General features: G+C 48.7%; 1 protein-coding gene and 1 long non-coding RNA gene across 5 annotated transcripts in view; both read right to left on the bottom strand.

Annotated features, from left to right (window-relative positions):
• SRCAP (Snf2 related CREBBP activator protein) overlaps positions 1-20665 on the bottom strand; it is a 1816344-nt gene that overhangs the window by 1496778 nt on the left and 298901 nt on the right. For all 4 annotated transcript variants that reach the window (XM_078652845.1, XM_078652844.1, XM_078652847.1 and 1 more), the window contains 2 exons: positions 10459-10599; positions 10024-10237 (listed from right to left, as the gene is read on the bottom strand). In XM_078652845.1, the coding sequence (XP_078508971.1) occupies positions 10024-10237; positions 10459-10599 (355 nt within the window). The remainder of the gene's footprint in view (positions 1-10023; positions 10238-10458; positions 10600-20665) is intronic.
• LOC144766929 (uncharacterized) lies at positions 15509-15949 on the bottom strand. Its single transcript, XR_013597986.1, has 3 exons — positions 15879-15949; positions 15655-15744; positions 15509-15564 (listed from the first exon to the last, which is right to left on the bottom strand). It is a non-coding gene; the product is annotated as an uncharacterized LOC144766929 (long non-coding RNA).

The raw sequence follows: 20665 nt of genomic DNA, 5'->3' as shown, positions 1-20665 counted from the left end.
ATAATCCCCACCCATGCGCGGGATCCCGGAGCATATAGAAAATACATATAAATATATATGTATATATATGTGAAAACATATATTTGCAGCCTAAAACATTTCCCAACTGGCAAAATTGCCGCAAAATTACATACAGTAGTACTCTCCTAAACCCTAAGGAAGAAAGAGAGCAGAAAACATTTGTATACAACAATGCTTTATTGCCATAGGAAAAAACCTGTAATTGCAGGCATTTGCCAGTAAGCTGCAGTAGAGTATAAAGCAACAAAGGAAACTGACACCTTGCCTTTAAGGCATTAGAGTAGGGGTACCGTGCCTTTAAGACCTGAAGGCAACCCCCTGCTCCCATGGTGCACCACAGATGGCAGTTGGATCAGTTCTTTTTGGAGGTGCATAACACCTGAGGAGATCCACAATAAAAACATCTCATAACTTTGTAAATCTGCTCGTCCGGGGAGGTGGGCGGGAGCTTATGACTTTGATGAGTATACCCCTGGATGAGAACTAGGATTACAGGTAAGTAACTAATCCTTCTCATCCAGGGTATACTCATCAATAGTCATAATCTATGAATAGATTAGCAAACTCATACCCAAAGTCTCGCGGTCGAGCAAGAAGTAAAAAACTTCACAGAATGACTAAGAAACATATTGCAAATGCATCTTATGCAAATAAGTTTCTTAAAGAGGCCAGCCCTACTCTGGCATCGGCCTGAGTATCTGAGTCCAGGCAATAATGGCGGGTAAAGGTATGGACAGACCGCCAAGTTGCCGCTTTACAAATTTCAGAAATAGGAACATTACGAAGGAGAGCTGTAGTGGAGGCTTTCCCTCTAGTAGAATGTGCATGATGCGTTTTACCCTGCAAGGTCTTGTTAGCTAGCTGATAAGCTAAAGCTATACAGGAGACAATCCAGCGAGAAATTGACCTTTTGGAAGCTGACAGGCCAGTATTAGTACTGCCATAATTAACAAAAAGCCGGTCAGACTTTCGAAGAGGAAGGGTTTTTGACAAGTAGAACTTCAGGACCCTCCGGAGATCAAGGGCCAGATGTAGGTCGGTTACGGCCGAAAATCGGTATTTTCGGCCGTTACCGACCGGTATTGAAGAATTGGTATGTAGGGGCTTATTTTTACAGAATCGGTAAATTTACCGATCGGTAAATTTACCGATTCTGTAAAATATCGAATCGGTATTTTTTAACGATTCGGTAACTTTGAGATGTAGGTGGGACTCTTCTGAGTCCCACAAGCCTTACCGAATCGGTATTTTACCATCAAATCCAATTTGATGGTAAAATACCGATTCCGGTGTGCATGCACATGTGTGCATGCACACCGCTGCCATATGACAGGCAGACCTGCCCTTGGGGCATGTATGCCTGCCACATGGCACCCGAGCCTGTTTTGGGGGGCCAGAGGGTGTCAAAGTGACACCCCCTGCACCCTTGTGAAATTCGGTATTTACAGATTCGGTAAATACCGAATCGGTAATGCCCATTCATTCCTATGGGCTGCAAAGCCCATAGGATTGAATGGGCATTACCGATCTGTATTTACCGAATCGGTAAATACCAATTTTTCTCCGATTCGGTATTCCAGCACATCTGGAATACCTACATACCCACCCCTCAGATTTACCGATTCTTAATTACCGAATCGGTAAAATTCGGTAATTAAGAATCGGTAAATCAATCCTACCTACATCTGGCCCCTAGAGAGTGTAATGACCTCCTCGGGGGAGTGGAAGGTTTAGGAAAAAAGGTAGGTAAGGTAATAGACTGGTTGATATGAAAGTCTGAAACTACCTTAGGCAGAAAACTTGGGTGCGTTCTTAAGACCACCCTGTTGGCATGAAAAACTGTGTAAGGTTCCTTACAACACAAGGCCTGGATTTCGCTGACCCTACGGGCAGAGGTAATCGCCACTAAAAAAGCAGCTTTCCAGGTCAAGTGCTGCAAAGAGGCCTTATGTATAGGCTCGAAAGGAGCACCCATCAGTTTAGTCAGGACGATATTAAGCTACCGGGGAGGGGGACCTCACCGGTGGGAAGACTTTCTTTAGACCTTCTAAGAAATCTTTAACTACAGGCATAAGGAAGAAAGATGTCTGATTAGGAGTCTTCCTATATGCTGTGATTGCAGCTAAATGAACCCTGATGGAGGGGTATTTCAGGCCTGATCTCGCCAAGTGCAATAGATATGGAAGAATCACCTGCTCTTGGCCATGTACCGGGTCAAGAGAGTGCTCATGACACCATAGGAAGAACCTCTTCCACTTGAAAGCATAGGACTTCCTAGTGGAGGGTCGTTTTGATTCTTTAAGAATAGTCATGCAGTCTGCTGGGAGGTCTAAATGTCCACACTGGATGACCTCAGGAGCCATGCCGTCAAGCGAAGGGAAGGAAGGTTGGGGTGAAACACCTTCCCCTGGTCTTTGGTCAACAAGTCTGGACGGCATGGTAGGCGCCGGTGCGGAACCTCCGACAGCTGTAGAAGATCGGGGTACCGCCACTGGCGTGGCCACTCAAGTGCGATCAGGATCATCCTGGTGTTGGTCCTGTAGAACTTCTGGATCACCGCCGGGATCAGAGGCAGGGGAGGAAAGGCGTAGAGTAATGTCTGCGACCAGCTGATCAAAAGACCGTTCCCCAGTGATCCCTGTTGGGGAAACCTGGACGCGAAGACGGAGCATTTTGCATTTGCCGTGCCAGCACCGAAAAACCTCTCGTTGAGCACCCAATCGTGCGCTTCTAAGAAGGCTCTGCTTAGGCAGTCTGTTTGGACGTTTTGAACTCCTGGTAGGTGGACTGGTACGATGGACAGGCCCCTTGCTAGGAGCCAGTGCCAGATGGCTTGTGCTTCCAGAGACAAGACTCTTGACCTCGTTGTAGGAAGGTGGATATCTGACTATGGTTACCCCAACTTTTTTCCTGGTGTTTTGCTGGTTTTTGACTTAGTTGGCCTGGGATCCTGCTATTCAGGACCCCAGGCTTCCTGCTCTCTGTTGAAATGGACTCCATGTACCTTGGGTACATATCCAATTGGATACTGGGTCACCTTATCAGTCCCTGTACAGTGTGCCTTAGGTACCCAGGGCATAGGTGCGCTCAGGGCCTACCAGGGGCTGCAGCATGTATTATGCCACCCCTGGCTGGCCACCCAAATCTGACAACTGGCTGCACGACAGCTGGGGCAAGGTGGTGTAATCACCCTTTGCTTTAGATATAGTATTCCTATATCTAACCCTAAAATGGACACATATATTCCTATCAGTCACTCCTATGGCAGGCCTTATAAATCCTGAAGGCAGAGTGCTTGGAATTATGTGAGATAGTGCTCTGGCATGAGCTGAGCCCGTTTGCAGCTTGCGGAACCAAGTCCTAATAGCTGTTCCATGATAACGCTATACCATATACTCTTGCATTATCAACCTCGCGGTTAAATGCTAACTTTGGCATAGCATTATCAAAACATGTCGAGTAAGGTGTCGTACGAATTGGAATACTAACCCCTCGCCAATTGTGGCGACAGGGTTAGCATTCCACCCTTCTAGAGGGACACGACATGTATGTAACTGTAAACCCCGGTTAAAGTTAACTCGAGCCTCAGCATCACAAAATGGATGCTGCCACCACAGACACAAGTCTGACCTCCTGCTGCTGGGAGTCCTTCCAGCGAGGGAGACTCAGACAAAGGGTTTCCTGCCTTGGGAGGTGCTTGCACCACCCCAGACCGGATTTTGTGCAATAGGTAGGCCAAGGCTGAAAGGAATGAGACATGCCTGGGGCACACAAGGTGCCCTGTGCATACACCGGTTCCAACCAGTTGCTGGGGCACTCCAGCCCCAGCTCTGGCGGGAAACTGGACAAAGGATAGGGGGTGTAGCCACCCCCCTTCCTGGTCCCACCCAGGGGAGGGACCTAGTCGTAGTGCAGCCCCCTTTAGCAGAATAAAGGTAGGAGCTGGTCCCATTCCCCGTTAGATTAATCTTGACAACTTCCACAAAGAACTCTTGACCTTCGACCTCCTGGACACCAGAAGGCTGAAGAATCTCCCCTATGGTCAGGGAGTGACCATCCTGCTTCGCAAGCACCATCAAGCTCCTGTGCGGTTTGCTGCAAAGTCCTTCCATCCCGGAATCCGACGACCCAGCTCGACAAGACCCGGACCTCAAGACCTCTGACCTCTACCCACATCCACAGCACAGCTGGGACCCGTGGGTGCGACGAGCAACGTGGAGACGGCCATCTTGAAGAAACCTGCACAGCGCTTCCAGCACGACCCCTGAGGGTTCCTCAAGTGAGTGCATTGGGGACTGAGAAGCCCCACACTGACGCAGCTCCTGCACCAAAGACCAGCCCCCCAGCATCCCCATGATCTGCGTGGGGCCCTTTTGCCTGGTTGCTGCCCTTCCTTTTGTCTGGTCACTTGCCGGCTGGCTTGTGCCCTCTGAGACGACGACCCGAAGATTTCGACACTGCTAGTCTGGTCCCCCAGACTGGCCCTTGCTTCCTTGTGAAAGAGAAGCACCCCGGACCCTCCTGGTCCACACCAGACGCCATCTTTGTTCCACCGCGTGGCTTGCATTAGCCAAGGCCTGTTGTACAGATCGACTATCCGACACCGCCAACAGCAGCAGACTACGTGGGACAGCTCGTGCCTCCAGCCTGGTCGTGAAGAACAGCTCCTGGTCCGCGCAGCTGCAAAGAGAAGCGACCCTTCCTTCACCTGAACGCGGCGACAGCCCCGGGTTCCCTCCTGGTTCCAGCACCGTCACTGGCTAGTGACCAAGACTCTGTCCCCTTCCTTTTCAGGACTTCCTTCCTTCCAGTTCCATCCTTGGAACCACCGGACTCCTCCATCTGGCTGCCTGCCAGCAACGTCTTGTTTCAGGCATCACCGGGATCAACGCAGCAAACCCGACGCAACTTCAGCCCTATGCACCCGCAGCCTGTGGGTTAGGTAACTAAAGCTTCTAGGTGCTGAAGTCTGAGTCCACTATCCTAGTGTCCAGGTCCACTGTTTTCCCTCCATCCAGCCGGGTTCGTCCGGAATCCGTAACATTGTAAACTGTAGCATCCATAGACGTTGGTACGCATCCCGCGTGAGAGTTTCCACTCTGCACGTGAGTCCCGTGGGCCTCCTGCTCCTTACTTACCTAGTTTGTAGCGTAGTCCCACCGATCCTCCAGCCTCTGGATCGCTTTACAGTATTTTCCTTCCTCGCATTCCATTGTTTTGAGTATATGGTTTGTCGTGCCCCTAAGGCACTCGTGTAAATATTGTGCGAACTCGTATTCCTTTTGTAGTATGGTCATGTGCTTAGCCCTCTGACCTCATAAAGAGTTCAGAGGTGTTGTTATTAATAAATATATCGTTTATTTTCATAACCTGTGTGGTGTCCTTTCATCTGGTATTCAAGGGGTTATATTGTGGTAAAACAGCTGGCTTCACATGCCAAAAGAGATTAGCCTAAAAGACTGCTTTTGTCCACGCTACTAGAATAGCTGGTCTATCAGGTTGACTTACAACCAATCACCATAAGGGTTGCTTGGACTGATACAAGGTGATCACTAGAATTAGTGAGCATCATATATCAGGCCAACTTCTCACACTCGTGCCTCCCTGTTTGTTCAGATAGAACATAGTTGTTGTGTTGTCCGTCTGAACCTGGAGGTAGTTGGTGCGCAGAGAAGGATAAAGAGACTTGAGAGCCAGATGAACTGCTCGAAGCTCCAGGAAGTTGATATGGTAGCCTTGCTCTACCTCGGACCAGAGGCTTTGAACTTGGAGTCGGTCCATGTGAGCGCCCCAGCCTTGAAGGGAGGCATCCGTGACAATTGACTGGGATGGAGGAGGACGATGGAATGGAACTCCCTGGAGGAGATTGGACCGTTGCAACCACCATCTGATCGAGTCCCTGGCTTCTTGAGGAAGCAAGACGCGTCTCTTCCCACTGATCCGATCTCTGAGACCACTGGTCTTCGAGGGCTTGTTGCAGAGGCCTCATGTGAAGGCGGGCATTGGGCACAATGTAGATGCACGAGGCCATCGATCCCAGGAGAGAGGACACTTGTCTGGCTGTGGGGGCGTGAGTGTCCAGAAGAAGGCGACCCTTCAAGAGCATAGATGACAACCTCTCCTCCGAAGGACACACGCTTGCCTGTAGTGAGTCCAGAGCAGCACCCAGGTAGTGGATCCGTTGGGAAGGGTTGAGAACTGACTTTTTCAGATTGACTTGAAGACCCAACGAGTCCATGAGTTTGAGGCAGAACGACAGATGGTTTTGAGGCAGCGTCGGAGTGGAACTTTTCAACAGCCAATCGTCTAGATACGGATAGACGAAGATCTTCCTTTTGCGAAGAAAAGCAGCCACCACCGCCATGCACTTGGAGAATGTCCGAGGTGCAGATTTCAGGCCAAACGGCAGCACTCTATACTGGTTGTGACGGCGTCCGATCTGAAACCTTAGAAATTTCTGATGCTTGACTGACACTGGTATGTGGAAGTAGGCGTCCTGCAGGTCGATGGCACACATCCAGTCTCCCTGATGAAGATGCGGGAAGATCTGGTGCATGGCGAGCATGCAAAACTTTTCTTTTAGTATGAATTTGTTCAGCAGTCGAAGATCCAGAATGGGCCTGTATTCTTTGACAGTTCCTCGTTTTTGAACCAAGAAATAGCGGGAGTACACTCCTTGATTTCTGTGAATGGAGGGAACCTCCTCTATGGCCATTTTCTTTAGGAGGACGGAGACTTCGTCTTGTAACAGTTGACTTTGGAAACGGGCAAAGTGTCGTGCCTGAAGGAGGACTTGCGGAGGAGGAGATTTGAACCTCAGCAAGTAACCATGCTGCACAATATTCAGCACCCATTTGTCTTTTGTAATGGATTCCCACTCTACCAGATGATGAGAAACACTCCCTCCCACCGGAGTGGCGAACAGACGTGGAAGAAGCAATGGCTCAAGGCTTGGGAGGTTGCTTGGAGGAGGACTGCTGCTTGTTATTGCCACCTCTTCCTCTGCCAGGACAACGCTGCTGGAACTGCGTTTTCCGCTGAGACTGGGATTGCCACTGAGGGGTTTGAACCCTCTGCTGGAAAGACCTCCTGTCTCCCTGGCGAAAGCGTCTGTTGAATTCCTTGCGCTTTTCTAATCCCACCGCTTTGACGGTGTCCATCTCCGCTTTCATATTGGACATTTCGTCGTCAGCGTGTGTTCCAAACAGAGATTTCCCATTCAATGGCAGATTCAAAATCTTCTTCTGGGTGTCGGGCTTGAGCCCTGTCAGGCGGAGCCAGGCCGAACGACGGGAACAAATACCATGTGAATAGCCATGGGCCGCAAGGTCAGAGGCATCCACTGCGGCGCTAATAACCTGATTGGCTACAAGGCCTCCCTCCTTTATAATCTCCAGAAAATCTTGACGATCTTCCTTGGGGAGCTTGTCTGTAAAGCGAGTCAGGGAGTCCCAAAGGGACCTATCGTACCTTCCAAGCAAGGCAGAGGCGCTAGACACCTTCATAAATGAAGAGGAGGTGTTGCATACCTTCCTACCAAAAGAGTCCATAAGTTTGCTGTCTTTTCAGGTGGTACTGAGGAAGAAGTAGAGCCGGCATGGGACTTCATGGCAGCCGCCACAATAATTGTGTCCGCAGGAGGATCAGATCTGAAGAACAAGGGATCCTCTGCAGGGGCCTTGTACTTTTTGGCTATCCGAGATGGAACAGATCCCACCACTGCTGGTGTGAGGAAAGTAGCCATAGCCGGTTCTAGGAGGCCGGGGACCAGGGGCAGTAGAGGCCTGTGCGCTGATGAAGGGTATCAAAAATCACAGAAGTGGGAACCACTGGACTATGCAGCATAATGTTCAGCTTTTTTGCTCCCCTGCACATAACATCGGAGAAAGTCGCGATGTCGTCAATTGGAGAGACTCGAGAAGGAGGCGTAGATGAGAAGGTTGGAGAGTAATCTCGGTAAGACGGCCTAGTAGAAGATGACCGTGTGGAAGATCTTGTACGCCGTCTGTTATGGGGCCTGTCACGATTCCTGCTGTGACAATACCTGGACCTAGAGCGATGTCTTGATGGAGACCTCGGTCTTGGCCGGATTGGAGAACTTGGCCTGACAGGCGTTCTTGGCCGTACTGGAGAACGTGATCTGTCCCGAGATCTTGGCCTGGGTGAAATCCTGGGACTCCGAGGAGACCTAGACGGTCTGGTCGGCGTTCTTGCTGTAGACGGAGAGTATGTGCGAGAGTAACCCGAGCCCGGGCTACTTTGACCTCCAGACACAGCCCCTTGAGGATGAGGAGGCACCAAACTGCGCGACCTGTCCGCAGATCTGGGTGAAGGTTCCAGGGAGATCTCCACGATATTTAAACCCGGAGATGATGACTTGCCTCCTGAAGATCCGGAACCAGGGGACTCCACCACCACCGTCACTTGATCCCTCGACGGCGAAAGCCTCGACGTCGAAGACGTCTGGGTGACTAGTGGCGTCGAGCGGTGTCTTGATGCTCTCGACGGCGACCGACCACGTCGAGAGAGGCTCGACTGAGAACCTCGACGTCGATCCAGAGACTTCGACGTCGATCCTCGACGTCGCCCAGATGGAGATGCTCCATGACGCCGTATCGACGACGACTCTCGACGTCGTGTCGACGACCTTCTTCGAGGTCGCGTCGACGGCGACATTACCTGGCGTCGCCTCGGCGTCGACTTCCTTGACGTTAAAGGATGGGATCTGACAGTCCCTCTCGACGGCGGCCCGCCAGCCGGCGGCGACCTGGATGCCGTCCTGGCTCTCGACGCCGATCCCCTCAGGGGCGGCGGAGAGTGTCTCGACGTCTACGGAAGCCTCGACGTCGACGGAGACTTAGAGGTGGTAGCAGCCATGGACTTCGAGCCCGAAGCATGGCGCCTCGACGCCGACTTACTTGACTGCGGCGGAGCTCTTTGACGTCGTGAAGAGGATCTGGGCCTCTTCGACGGCGACCTTGACGCCGACGGAGTTTTTCGACCTTCCTTCCTTTTCCTGGGACAGGAGAAGTGGAATTACGCCATTGTTGGCCATGCTTGCTTGTAGGAGAAGACCTGGGGACTGTAGAAGCACCCACCTGGTGACTTGTGTCTATCTTCTGCATGGCATGAAGTCGAATTCTCTCCCTGTCGCAAAGAGTTCGTGTAGTAAACTTTTGACAGTGATGGCACTGATCAGGGTTGTGTGCAGATGGTAGGCACACAATACACAGAATGTGGGTCAGCCAGAGCCATCTTTTTGTCACAATAAGGACATTTCCGGAACAGAGCAGGCATTCTGACAGGAAATTCTTGTGGGTTACCACAGAAAAATAAATCAGAAGCCTTATTAATCCAAAAAATGTCGAAATATCAGAGAAAATTCTCTCAAAAAAATAATTTCAGTTGAAAACTGAAGAGCTCAAGCTCCAGGATCCTCACAGAAGGAGCCGGAAAAAAGAACTGGCCCAACTGCCACCTGTGGTGCACCATGGGAGCAGTGGGTTGCCTTCAGGTCTTAAAGGCACGGTACCCCTACTCTAATGCCTTAAAGGCAAGGTGTCAGTTTTCTTTGTTGCTTTATACTCTACTGCTGCCTACTGGCAAATGCCTGCAATTACAGGTTTTTTCCTATGGCAATAAAGCATTGTTGTATACAAATGTTTTCTGCTCTCTTTCTTCCTTAGGGGTTGGGAGAGTACTACTGTATGTATGCTACTTTATGTAATTCTGCGGCAATTTTGCCAGTTGGGAAATGTTTTAGGCTGCAAATATATGTTTTCACATATATATACATATATATTTATATGTATTTTCTATATGCTCCGGGATCCCGCGCATGGGCGGGGATTATTCATAGATTATGACTATTGATGAGTATCCCCTGGATGAGAACCCAGCAGTACACAGAGGTATTATTAATTTGACAAGAATGTGGTACAGGGTAATTATTTCCTGCACATAAATAAAAAACTAGTTCACTCCCTCACAGCTTTTGCATACCTTCCTCCTCTTTGGCAACAGCTGAGCAGAGTGGAGTGAAGGCTGTGGAAACCGTACGTGAAGAGTTCATTTGGCTGAGGTCAAGGGTCTCATTCAAACTCTGGGACAACAGATCAGAATATTTCTCAGTCTGTCCTACAATAAAATCCAGCTGCAGATCCAAGGTCTTCTTTCTTTTCTCTTCCAGGCGCGACTGCTGCTTAAACTGGACCACCTGTCAATGAGAAATGGTGATGCAATCAGTTGACAGTTCACCAAAATTGATCAGAGAAAAACAACCTACGTGAGCCCTACATCTACAACTAAATCACAGCCACATTTCAAAATAAGGAACACCCAATCAAACACCACTCAATTTTCCCCTATGAAAAAGGCAAAACCACGTAAAATACTGATATTTAAAAAATTGCGCCCACCACAGAGCAGATAACGTACCTTTTCTACATTGGTCCAGAACTGCCGGACTTCTTTTGCGACTGAAGAAGCTATCCGCCGCAGCTTGGCCTGCTCTTCTCGCTTGGCCTTCTCTTCTTTCTGCTTCAGGTCCTCATGGTGTCTGATCACCATTCTGACCACCTGTGGAGGAATGGCAAGAGAACAGGCACATGAGCTGAGGGATGTACAAGGATGCAACCCGTGATCAAGGAGGCAAATAATTGCAGAGTTAAAGGCCTATGGATGAATCTACTGAATCTAGAGGGGCTATATTATATGTAAAAAAATGTTTAAAAGGAGCAAAACCAGCACGACATGTAGGAAGCTAGCTCTATTTAGTGCACCAAAATTCGTTGCACTGTGCAAAGGGTCAAGTTATCCCTTATTAGTGTACAGGGGCTTGCTTTAACCACTTGGATGCTAATGACAAGGGTAACTCGTCATGGAGTTCCCATTCATTTCAATGGAAATTACATGGAATCGTTTGAGATGCGATAGCATCCAAGTGGTTATTAACAATCCCAAGGTGCTTTATTTTGGGCATTTGTTGCACACACCGACAATAAATGAGAGACACATTCAGTAAGGAAATAAACACCAATTATACAGATTTTTATCTAACTTTAGACACCAAGATGTACGAGGTTAGGTAAGCCAGATTTGAGGCACAAGCACAGTTATGTTACCCTATATGATAGGGGCTCAAATATTTTCTCAGAGGCCAAACCGTACAGTCTGGGATATGCTTGAGGGCCACATCGATGGTGAGCAATCCCCAGGGAGACAGGGGCGGGAGAGGGAGATTATCAGGATAGGTAAAAAAAACAACTCCTTTAAAAAACTGGAAAATGGGAGATTTAAAAAAAAAACTGGTATATATTTTCCTCATTAGCTTATGTTGAAACACAGGAAATTGTAGCGGGGGTGGGAGAAACCTAATTGTGAGAAAGTGCCCTCTTTCTGCATGGTTGCCCTCACTTTTTGCTGATTTGCTGATGTACTTTGACTGAGTGTGCCCTAGGCTCCTGCTAATCAGGTACCCAGGGCCTATGTTTTTTCCCTAAAACTGCATTTAAGCCTAAACCCAATCGGGCCACAAGTCAGCCCCTGGTAAATGGTACCACAGGTACCCAGGGGACTGTGACCAGAGTAGGCCTCTAAGGGCTGTAGCACATATTGTGCCACCTTTTGAGGTCCTGTACCCTTAAACTCACACACTGGCTTTGCAGGCTACGTGTTTTGGTGCAGAACAAAGTGAAGAGTCAACATAGAACACATCTCTGTGTGGCATACTTACAAACCACTGCGCTGGCATAGATCAGTCACCCCTCTAGCTGGGTGCACTATACCAGTGGTAAGTACAGGTGCATGAGCCCTATAGCCCTACAGAGTCCAAGTCCATTCTTAGACATTGTAAGTGAAGTGCTGCCATTAAGAGTATATGGTGCTGGGAGTTTGTTATTACGTACTTTAGAGCACCATAATGGCTACACTGAAAACAGAGTTTGGTATCAAACTTCTCAGCACATTAAACTCACACCGATGCCAGTGTGGGGTTTAATGAAAAGTGCACACAGAGGGCATCTTAGAGATGCCCCCTAAAAACTTACCTACCACTAGTGTCCAGACTGAGTGGCTGCTTTCAGTTGCCACCACCAGACAGGATTTCGGACCCACCCCTGGGTTGAGAGCCTGCTGCTCTCCTGGGCCTGAAACAATGTACATCCTGGGATGAGGTGCCAAGCCTCCTCCCCCCAGGATGGGCAGGGTTCACGAAGGAGAAACTTCAAAGGCTTGCCACCTTTGTGAGCTTCCCCAGGCCACTTGCTGCTTCCAGCAACTGGTCCCCACTGGTTTTGACACCCACATTGGGCAAGGTAAAGCACAATTCTCAGTCCCTGCCATCTTGCAGATGGCGGGACTCAGCCAACCAGGGACAGGCTCATGCCCCCTTCCCCTGGAGGGTGGAATAAAAGGGGGTGTACCCACTCCAGGGAAGAGACCCATTGGTCCCTGCCTTTTACCTACCAGTAATGCCCCTAAATCTAGTATTTAGGGGCACCCCTGAACCTTCCTTCCTCAGACAAAAAGAAACAACAAGGAGAAGGACTGAACAGCTGTGCAGCAGCTAACAAGAGGAAGATGCCCACTGACTTGGCCCCAGCCCTACCTCCAACTCGAACCTGCTCCTGAAAAATCCCAGTGTATCCTGCAGCCAACAACCTCGAAAATCCCAGAAGACCTGCCTGCCTTCAACCCCTAATACTTTGTCTCCCGGGAACACCGTACTAGTTCATCTGCAAGCTCTGGCTCTGGCCGTAAACCGGGAATCCGCCCCACTGTGCACCCGCCGTCTACAGCCCTAGCACGAGTGGGCAAACACCACAATGTGGTCACCCCTGCGAAACTGACTGGAGATCTGGTGACCCCTGATCTGCCTCAAGCTGACACCTGCAGCCTAAATCCAGAAGGTCCCCCACCAAACGCAACCAGGAGCTGGTAAGACGATCCAACCCCATAAGGCACCCCAGCATCCGATGCCCCACGGCCTTGGTTGGCCAAACAGACGGCGCCGAGCCAACCCCCAACTTACCTCTCGAAGTGGTGGTCGCACCCAGGAGACCTTTGACCCAAGCCTGCACTGCACCTGCAAACAGGGCGCCCAACGTCGAAACAGCACTCTGCACCCCGCCTCCCTTGTACCGCTGAGGGTGCACCTTTGGTGCTACTTTGTTTCCCCATTTGCCCTGCGCTAAAGTCCAGGAGCTTTGCTCCCACAACCAAGTGGCCTGCTTGTTAGCAGCCACGAACCAGAGGCCCCTTATTCCCCAAAGGATAACATTGGGCCTCAGCACTCTGCACCCTGCCACCCTAGTGCCACTGAGCGTGCAACTAGAGTGCATCCTTGACCCTGGGGAACATCCCCGAGTCTACCCAAAGAACCTCAACTCACACTACCAAATACTTACCTCAAAACCAATAACACTATTTTCCTCCATAGGATAACATTGACTGTTTTTCTTGGAAAAGTTTCGAAGTATTGAGTTTGAAAACCTTTAGAAATTCTTTAAAGTTGCACTAAATAACAAAAACGATTTTACTTACCTGTTTACAGAAAATGTGCCAGAGTAGTATCCAAGTATTCTACTCGGAGTAAGAAAAGTATTCTCAAAAGTAACTTAACTGTAATTTTACTGAAATGCCCTTTCAAGTCAATGTACTGTATTTACAAAGTATTGCATTTCTCTGAAACCATACTGAAAGTCAAAACAAAATGCATATAATTGTTGAGGCACTTAGGTGACCAAATATAATGTGACTTGCGGTCCATGTTACATGCAACTACAAGAAGTGATTTACTGTAAGCTGTTAATATGTACGTGCTAGTTGGGCGCCTATTCACCCTAAAGGTGATGTGCCTCCTGGTACGTATTGTGTTTCACATGCCGGGACAAGTAGCAAATCATTGTAAGTTATTATTATACAGTTCTTAGTTGGGCGATCATTAACCCAAAAAATAATGTAGTTCACGGTCCGTATTGAGTCCGTGTTGGACCGTCCCTACGCATGATCCATGTAGCTTCCAATTATCTGAGCCGGAGTTCTCCGTTGCCCCCTCTGGCGTAGACAGGCGCCATATCGAATCCGAAGAAGGAGAATCTTTTTTTTGCGCCTTGGTTGGGGCAGGTGGCTGTGTGTACTGCCATGGGATACCTGGGGTCCTCGTGCTACAGGGCTCTGATGTGTTCTCCAATGCGTTCTTTTAGTGGCCTGATTGTGCTTTAGATTTACCAGCGTTTGCAGGCGCATTCGAGGATGTACACCACAAATTTGGTGTTACAGTTGATGTTATGCTTGATTTGGAATTGTTGACTTTCACTGCTGTAAAGTTTTTGACACCATGTTGGGCTGCTCTACAGGCCCCGCAGCAACCGCATCTGAAAAACCCTAGAGTGTGCGTGGCGAGCCACGAGCGGCTGGTGGGGGGACTAGGAACGCTGGGGCTAAGTCTTGTTCTAAGTGTCCTGCCTCGTCTGAAGGTGATAAAAGGCTTTGTGGTGATGACCCCTATGAGGGTAGTGTCTGCCAGTAGAATGCCCCAGTGTTTGTCGAGGCTCTTTTTCATAGTTAGACCCATGTCACTGTAGTCAGTGATCAATCTGACTGGTTGGACCTGTTCGGCCTCTCTTGTGGTTGTGTAGTGTCTCCTGTCTACTTGAGGTTGTGGATTCTCTTTTCAGCAGTGTTGATGGTGTGAGTGTTATGCCTCTAGCCTTGAATCTGTTTCATGTTGGCCAAAAATTTCTGGAACTCAGATTCCTCACTAAAGTTTCTCCTGGCCCTTATGAATTCTCCGTAGGAGATTGACTTGATTTGATGGGAAGGGTGTGAGCTTTTAGCGTGCAAGATAGCTGCATAGAAAGGAAACTTCATGCAATGCTAAGTGTGTAGTGCGTTTGATTTTATGTAGATTTCGAGATCCAGAAAGGTGATACTGGAGGTGCTGGAGTTGCTTGTTGTGACAAAAGTGGCTCTATATATACTGGACCAAAATAAGGTACAGTGTGTATAGAGTCCACAAACAATATGTGATTTATTTCAACCTCCCAAATGGGTTACAATCTAAAATAAATTAAAAATATCTTAAAACAACCTTTTTGTGAAAAGGTTAACTATACCATATACATTACACTGTAAAATTATCAAAGCAAATCCATATGCAAAACAAGTCGACGCGGCGTTTCGGTGTCTATTCAATACTTTACACCTTCATCAGGACAGACATATGTAATTCAGAGTATCTACAAATTAAACAACAGAAGTTTAGTAACGTTTCTTTTTTAATAGTTTCGTCATCACAGTTTGCTTACTCTTTAAGAATATATTATAGCCCCCTAATGGTATCTATCACCATGGGTCAGTGCTCAAACAACTGCCTGAGCAATTTTTGGGTACCCCCCCGTTCCACAACTATTCACTATGTTACTATTAGTGAAAGAAGTCTGATACCTGCAATTTGATTACAGAATTGAGTTTAATCACTCTTCTTCAGTTTTTATTGGCTTGGCGTAGACTGGCTTGTGATGATGCAGTCACGCTTGGGAGCTATGAAAAATATAGAGTGATAAGTTATAGCCCCAACTTATATAAGTGACTAAGTTTTAATGACTACGTCGTTCACTACGGGCCTTTTACCTTTTAAGTATGCCTCAGCGTTTTCACATTGCACGGAGGAACCACCGTGTATCAGTAGGATCTCCTAGGTCTGGGAATATGGTTAATGTCCTGTGGGAATAAATAGATGCCATCCCTTAGTTGCTATTGGAATATTAAAGGCAAAAAAGGGTATTTTAGTACAGGGGGATCGAAAAGGTATTAGGCTGTTGGGAGAGCTTATGATCCTTCTACATTGTACTTACCAACTTACAATCGTTGGATTTGCCGGTGTGCTTTATGAGTTTATGCACCTCCACTTTTCAATTTCAGTTCAAAGGTATCTATAGGAACAAAGTTTATTTCGGCCTGATTAGTCTATCCTAAATTTTATCGAAGTTTACTTGCACTTGTAGTAGTCTTCTCTGAGCTCTCTATTTACATTTTTTGCTTATTCTTAATTGAATTATACTTAAGCGTTAAACAGGAATTTATATACATTAGACTTCCCATCTTTGTATGAGGCATATTTATAGCAGTTACCTCCGTCATATTCTAGTGAGGATACAATGCTTCAACTTCCTACTTAGCATGTATGTCTTGGCATGAAACAGTTTGTATAAAAAGACCACAATTGAAATTAAGGGTCAGGATGTTAAAGATTAGGGGCTCCTATTCTCACTGGGGGCATTGCAGCACCCTTCTCTGTTGCCACTCAGATTGCAATCCTGTCACGCCACATACCTGTAGTTTACAGACCGGCCTCCCTGTTCCTCCGTACGTTCGCCTTCGTGTTGATGCAAAGGGTAAAGCCACACTGCCCGGCACTCTGTTTTTATGCTAGCTCTACACGTATTGACCCGGAAGTAGTACTGGGCTTTCTTCATTCCAGGACTATTTTCAGCCCTTCTTACTGATATCTTGTATTTCAGTTACTATTTGGGTATTATAACCCTTAGTCCACCTGTCATGTATTTATAAACGAATATTAGGCTACATTATTTTATCGTGTTTGTCGGCCGTCGACCCGGAAGTGTTTCTCGGGTGGCCTAGATGGTATTTTTGTAAATCAATTTTGCAGGACAAAATACATCCCGCCCTTCTGATCGCACATTGATTTTAAAGTTCCGCAATTTCGCTTTCAACCCACGCTTTCTATCTAATTGTTGATCTTATTATCGACAGTTCCCGCGATCCCGCCATCTTGGATTGGGACAGAAAGTGGGGAGAGAGAGAAAGGACTACAATCGTCACATTGGTAATTTTTCAGACGGTTTACACAGAGGTTCTCTCATCTTTGAATAGACAACATGTTCCAATTTATCTATTCGTACATGCTTATTATTTTAGCACAGTGAAATTTGTTGCTTACTGTTATTAGTTTATTGATGTGTTTGCCCCTTTAAAAACATTCTCTGTAGAAACCCCTCAGGGACCATTTCCCTCAGTAATCTAACGCTGCTACAAAACACAGGGATTCTTTGTGATAATTCTAACTCCCCCTCCCTGACATCCGTCACTAGGGGATCCTCCACTTATTTGAACCTAGAGTCCACAAACCCCAGAGATATAACAGAGGTTAAAGCCAGGTGTGACCTTACTCTCTAAAGTGGTAGCTTGGTCGAGCAGTAAGGCATTAACAGAGGACAGTATAAAGCATTTGTTGTACACAGTCAGCAAAAGGTTTCACACACTCAAAGACTGAACTCTAGGCCAATTGTTTTTATATCTAAAGATGTAGTGGTTTTATTTCTAGAACTAACAGGTATCAAAATATACTGTTCTCAATAGGAGAGGTCTCAGATGAGTACTTTGCAGAAAGGCAATAAACTTTGTAAACACAATAGGTACAGGGGTTGCAGTAGGCAACACAATTCTACACACAATTTAGCATTGAGCTCAATGGATTTTCTTATATAAGCACAGTTGATTACTTTGTAGATTATTTTGGTAATTCCAGGGCTGGCTCCTAGATTCAGTCCTGGGGTCTAAGCTGACAACAGTTAAGCAAAAACGTTTTAGGTATTGCAGTGATTTTTCAGGAATAAAAAGCTATTTTAAAAGTTCACACTTGGAAACTTTTCAACAGAAATCTGGCAATGTTATCCAATGGGAGAAAAGCACAAGTTACTACTTGTGTAACGATACATCTGTAAGAGACATTAGTTAGTATTAGATTCCTTACCTTAGAATATCCCCAGGCGTCAGACTGGATCCGGAAACTTTTGCGTAGCAGTACCCTTGCGCGTCGGTAGGCGTCGTCTGCGGCTCCGCGTCCGTCGTCGGCGTCGTGGGCGCCGTGATGACGTCGTCGGAGGACTTAGACGCCGCCTCCGCGTGCTGACGTCAGTTCTTAGACACAGCTTTTCCGCGCCAGAAACGCAGAGCCATGTTAAAAACCAACACTGGTGCCATTGAAACTAGGGCCCTGAAAGGGGGTAACCCTAGATATCGGTTCGCAGAACGGGGAGGATGGGTGGGTCGGTAAGGAATCTAATACTAACTAATGTCTCTTACAGATATATCGTTACACAAGTAGTAACTTGTGCATCTGAAAGAGACACGTTAGTATTAGATTCCTTACCTTAGAATAGATACCCCAGCAATACCAACCCCGGTGGTGGGTCTGCGAACCAATAATCACACCAGAAAGTCCTGGAGGACAAAACGGCCAAAGAAGCCATCCCTCCGGACTGGCTGTCCAGGCAGTAGTGTCTTGCAAACGTGTGCAGTGATGCCCACGTAGCTGCCTGACAGATGTCTTGTAAGGGCACTCCCCGGCCCAGGGCAGTTTTAGTCGCCGTGGCTCTGGTAGAGTGAGCCTGCAATCCAACAGGGGGCTCCTTTTTAGCCAAGGAGTAGCATGCCTGGATACACAAGATGATCCACCCGGAGATGGTCCTCTTGTGCACCGCTTTACCCTTCTTAGCGCACACGTAACCAACAAAGAGTTGGTCATCCACCCGGAACTGGCGTGTGCGATCCAAGTAAAATGAGAGCGCACGTTTTGGGTCCAGACGGTGGAGCCGCTCTTCCTCTTTAGAGGGATGCGGTGGCGGAAAGAAGGTTGGCAAGGTGATAGACTGCCCGATGTGAAAGGCCGTGACAACCTTGGGCAGGAAAGATGGCTTAGTACGCAACACGACTTTGTCCGGATGGACAGAAAGGAAAGGCGAAGTACAAGAAAGGGCCTGGAGCTCACTCACTCTCCTGGCAGCGGTGATGGCAACCAGGAAAGCAGTTTTCAAAGTTAGAAGGCGGAGAGGACAGTTGTGAAGTGGCTCAAAGGGAGCGCACATCAGAAACGTAAGAACCAGTTTCAAGTCCCACTGAGGCATCACAAACGGAACAGGAGGGAATGTGTGTGTGATGCCCTTTAGAAATCTATTTACAATAGGGGACTTGAACAAAGAAGGTTGATCAGGCAGCCTCAGAAAGGCTGAAAGGGCAGAAAGGTAGCCCTTGATAGTGCCCAGAGCAGAGCCCTGCTGGGCAAGAGAAGGAAGGAAGAGAAGAACCTCAGAAAGAGGGGCAGCAAGAGGATCCACAGCCTTTACTGTGCACCATGCCACAAATCTGTTCCACCTGCAGGCGTATACCGAATTTGTGGAGGGACGCCTGGCTGCCAGAATGACGTTACAGACTTCAGGAGGAAAGTCAAATGGCCTCAACTGTCGCCGCTCAATCTCCAAGCATGGAGGTGGAGACTGGACAGGTTCGGGTGGAGGACGGTCCCCTGCTGCTGCGACAGAAGGTCCTCCTGAAGAGGCAGACGAACCGGGGGATCGACTGACATACTGAGTAGCTCTGGATACCAGTACCTTCGTGCCCAGTCCAGAGCCACAAGGATGACTTGGGCCCGGTCGCGCTTGATCTTCTTCAGCACTCTGGGCAGAAGTGGTATAGGCGGAAAGGCGTACAGTAGACCGCAGCTCCACTCGCGACGAAAAGCGTCTACGAGCGAGTGCCGCCTTGGAAATTCCAACGCTCAGAACTGATGACATTGCGCGTTCTCTTCGGTGGCGAATAGATCTAACCAAGGCTCTCCCCATTGCTGAAAGAGGCCTTGCGCCACGTCCGAGTTCAGACGCCATTCGTGATCCGTCATGCACCGACGGCTGAGCTCGTCCGCCCTGGCGTTCAGAGAACCTGCCAGGTGTTGAGCCACCAGGGTCACGCCCTGGTGTTCCAGCCATTGCCAGAGGCGCAGAGCCTCCTGGCAAAGGGTCCACGACCCCACCCCGCCCTGTTTGTTGCAGTACCACATGGCGGTGTTGTCCGTGAACACCTGCACTACACTCCCCCCCGGACAGAGGGGAGGAATGCTTTCAGTGCTAGACAAATCGCCCGTAACTCCAACAGGTTGATGTGGAGCCGGGCCTCCACCGGAGACCAGAGGCCTCTGATCTCCGCCTCTCCCAAGTGGCCTCCCCAGCCCTGGAGGGACGAATCCATCACAACTACGTGCTCCGGTTGGGGAAGGGAAAGGGATCTGCCGCTGACCCAATCGCGGTCCGTGAGCCACCACTGCAGCTGTCTCGCAGTGCCCTCCGAGATCAGGCCGTGGTCGGAGAGGTTGCCCTGATGCTGGGCCCACTGAAACTTCAGGTCCCACTGCAGAGCCCGCATCCGCCACCTGGCGTGATGCACCAGCAGGATGCAGGAGGCCATCAGCCCCAGAAGCCGCAGCGTCAACCTGACCGAGACCCGGGATAACGGCTGAAAGATGGGAATCAGAGCCTGAATATCCCGGACCCGCTGTTCGGGTGGATAAACCCGAAACCGCGCCGAGTCGAGAACCGCTCCGATGAGAAGGAGCTTCTGAGAGGGGCACAGGTGTGACTTCGGCACATTGATGGAGAACCCCAGTCGGTGCAGGAGGTCCGTCGTAGTCTGGAGGTGGCTGACGACTGTCTAGGGCGAGCCCGCCTTCAACAACCAGTCGTCGAGGTTGGGGAAGACTGAAACCCCTAACCTGCACAGATGAGCTGCGACCACCGCCATCACCTTTGTGAACACCCGTGGGGCGCTGGTAAGGCCGAAGGGGAGCACG

The sequence above is a fragment of the Lissotriton helveticus genome, chromosome 7 (genome assembly GCF_964261635.1).
Source record: "Lissotriton helveticus chromosome 7, aLisHel1.1, whole genome shotgun sequence".
In the NCBI taxonomy this organism is placed as follows: domain Eukaryota; kingdom Metazoa; phylum Chordata; class Amphibia; order Caudata; family Salamandridae; genus Lissotriton; species Lissotriton helveticus.
Note: the sequence above shows the minus strand (reverse complement) of the source record. Positions and strands in the feature narration are given on the sequence as shown.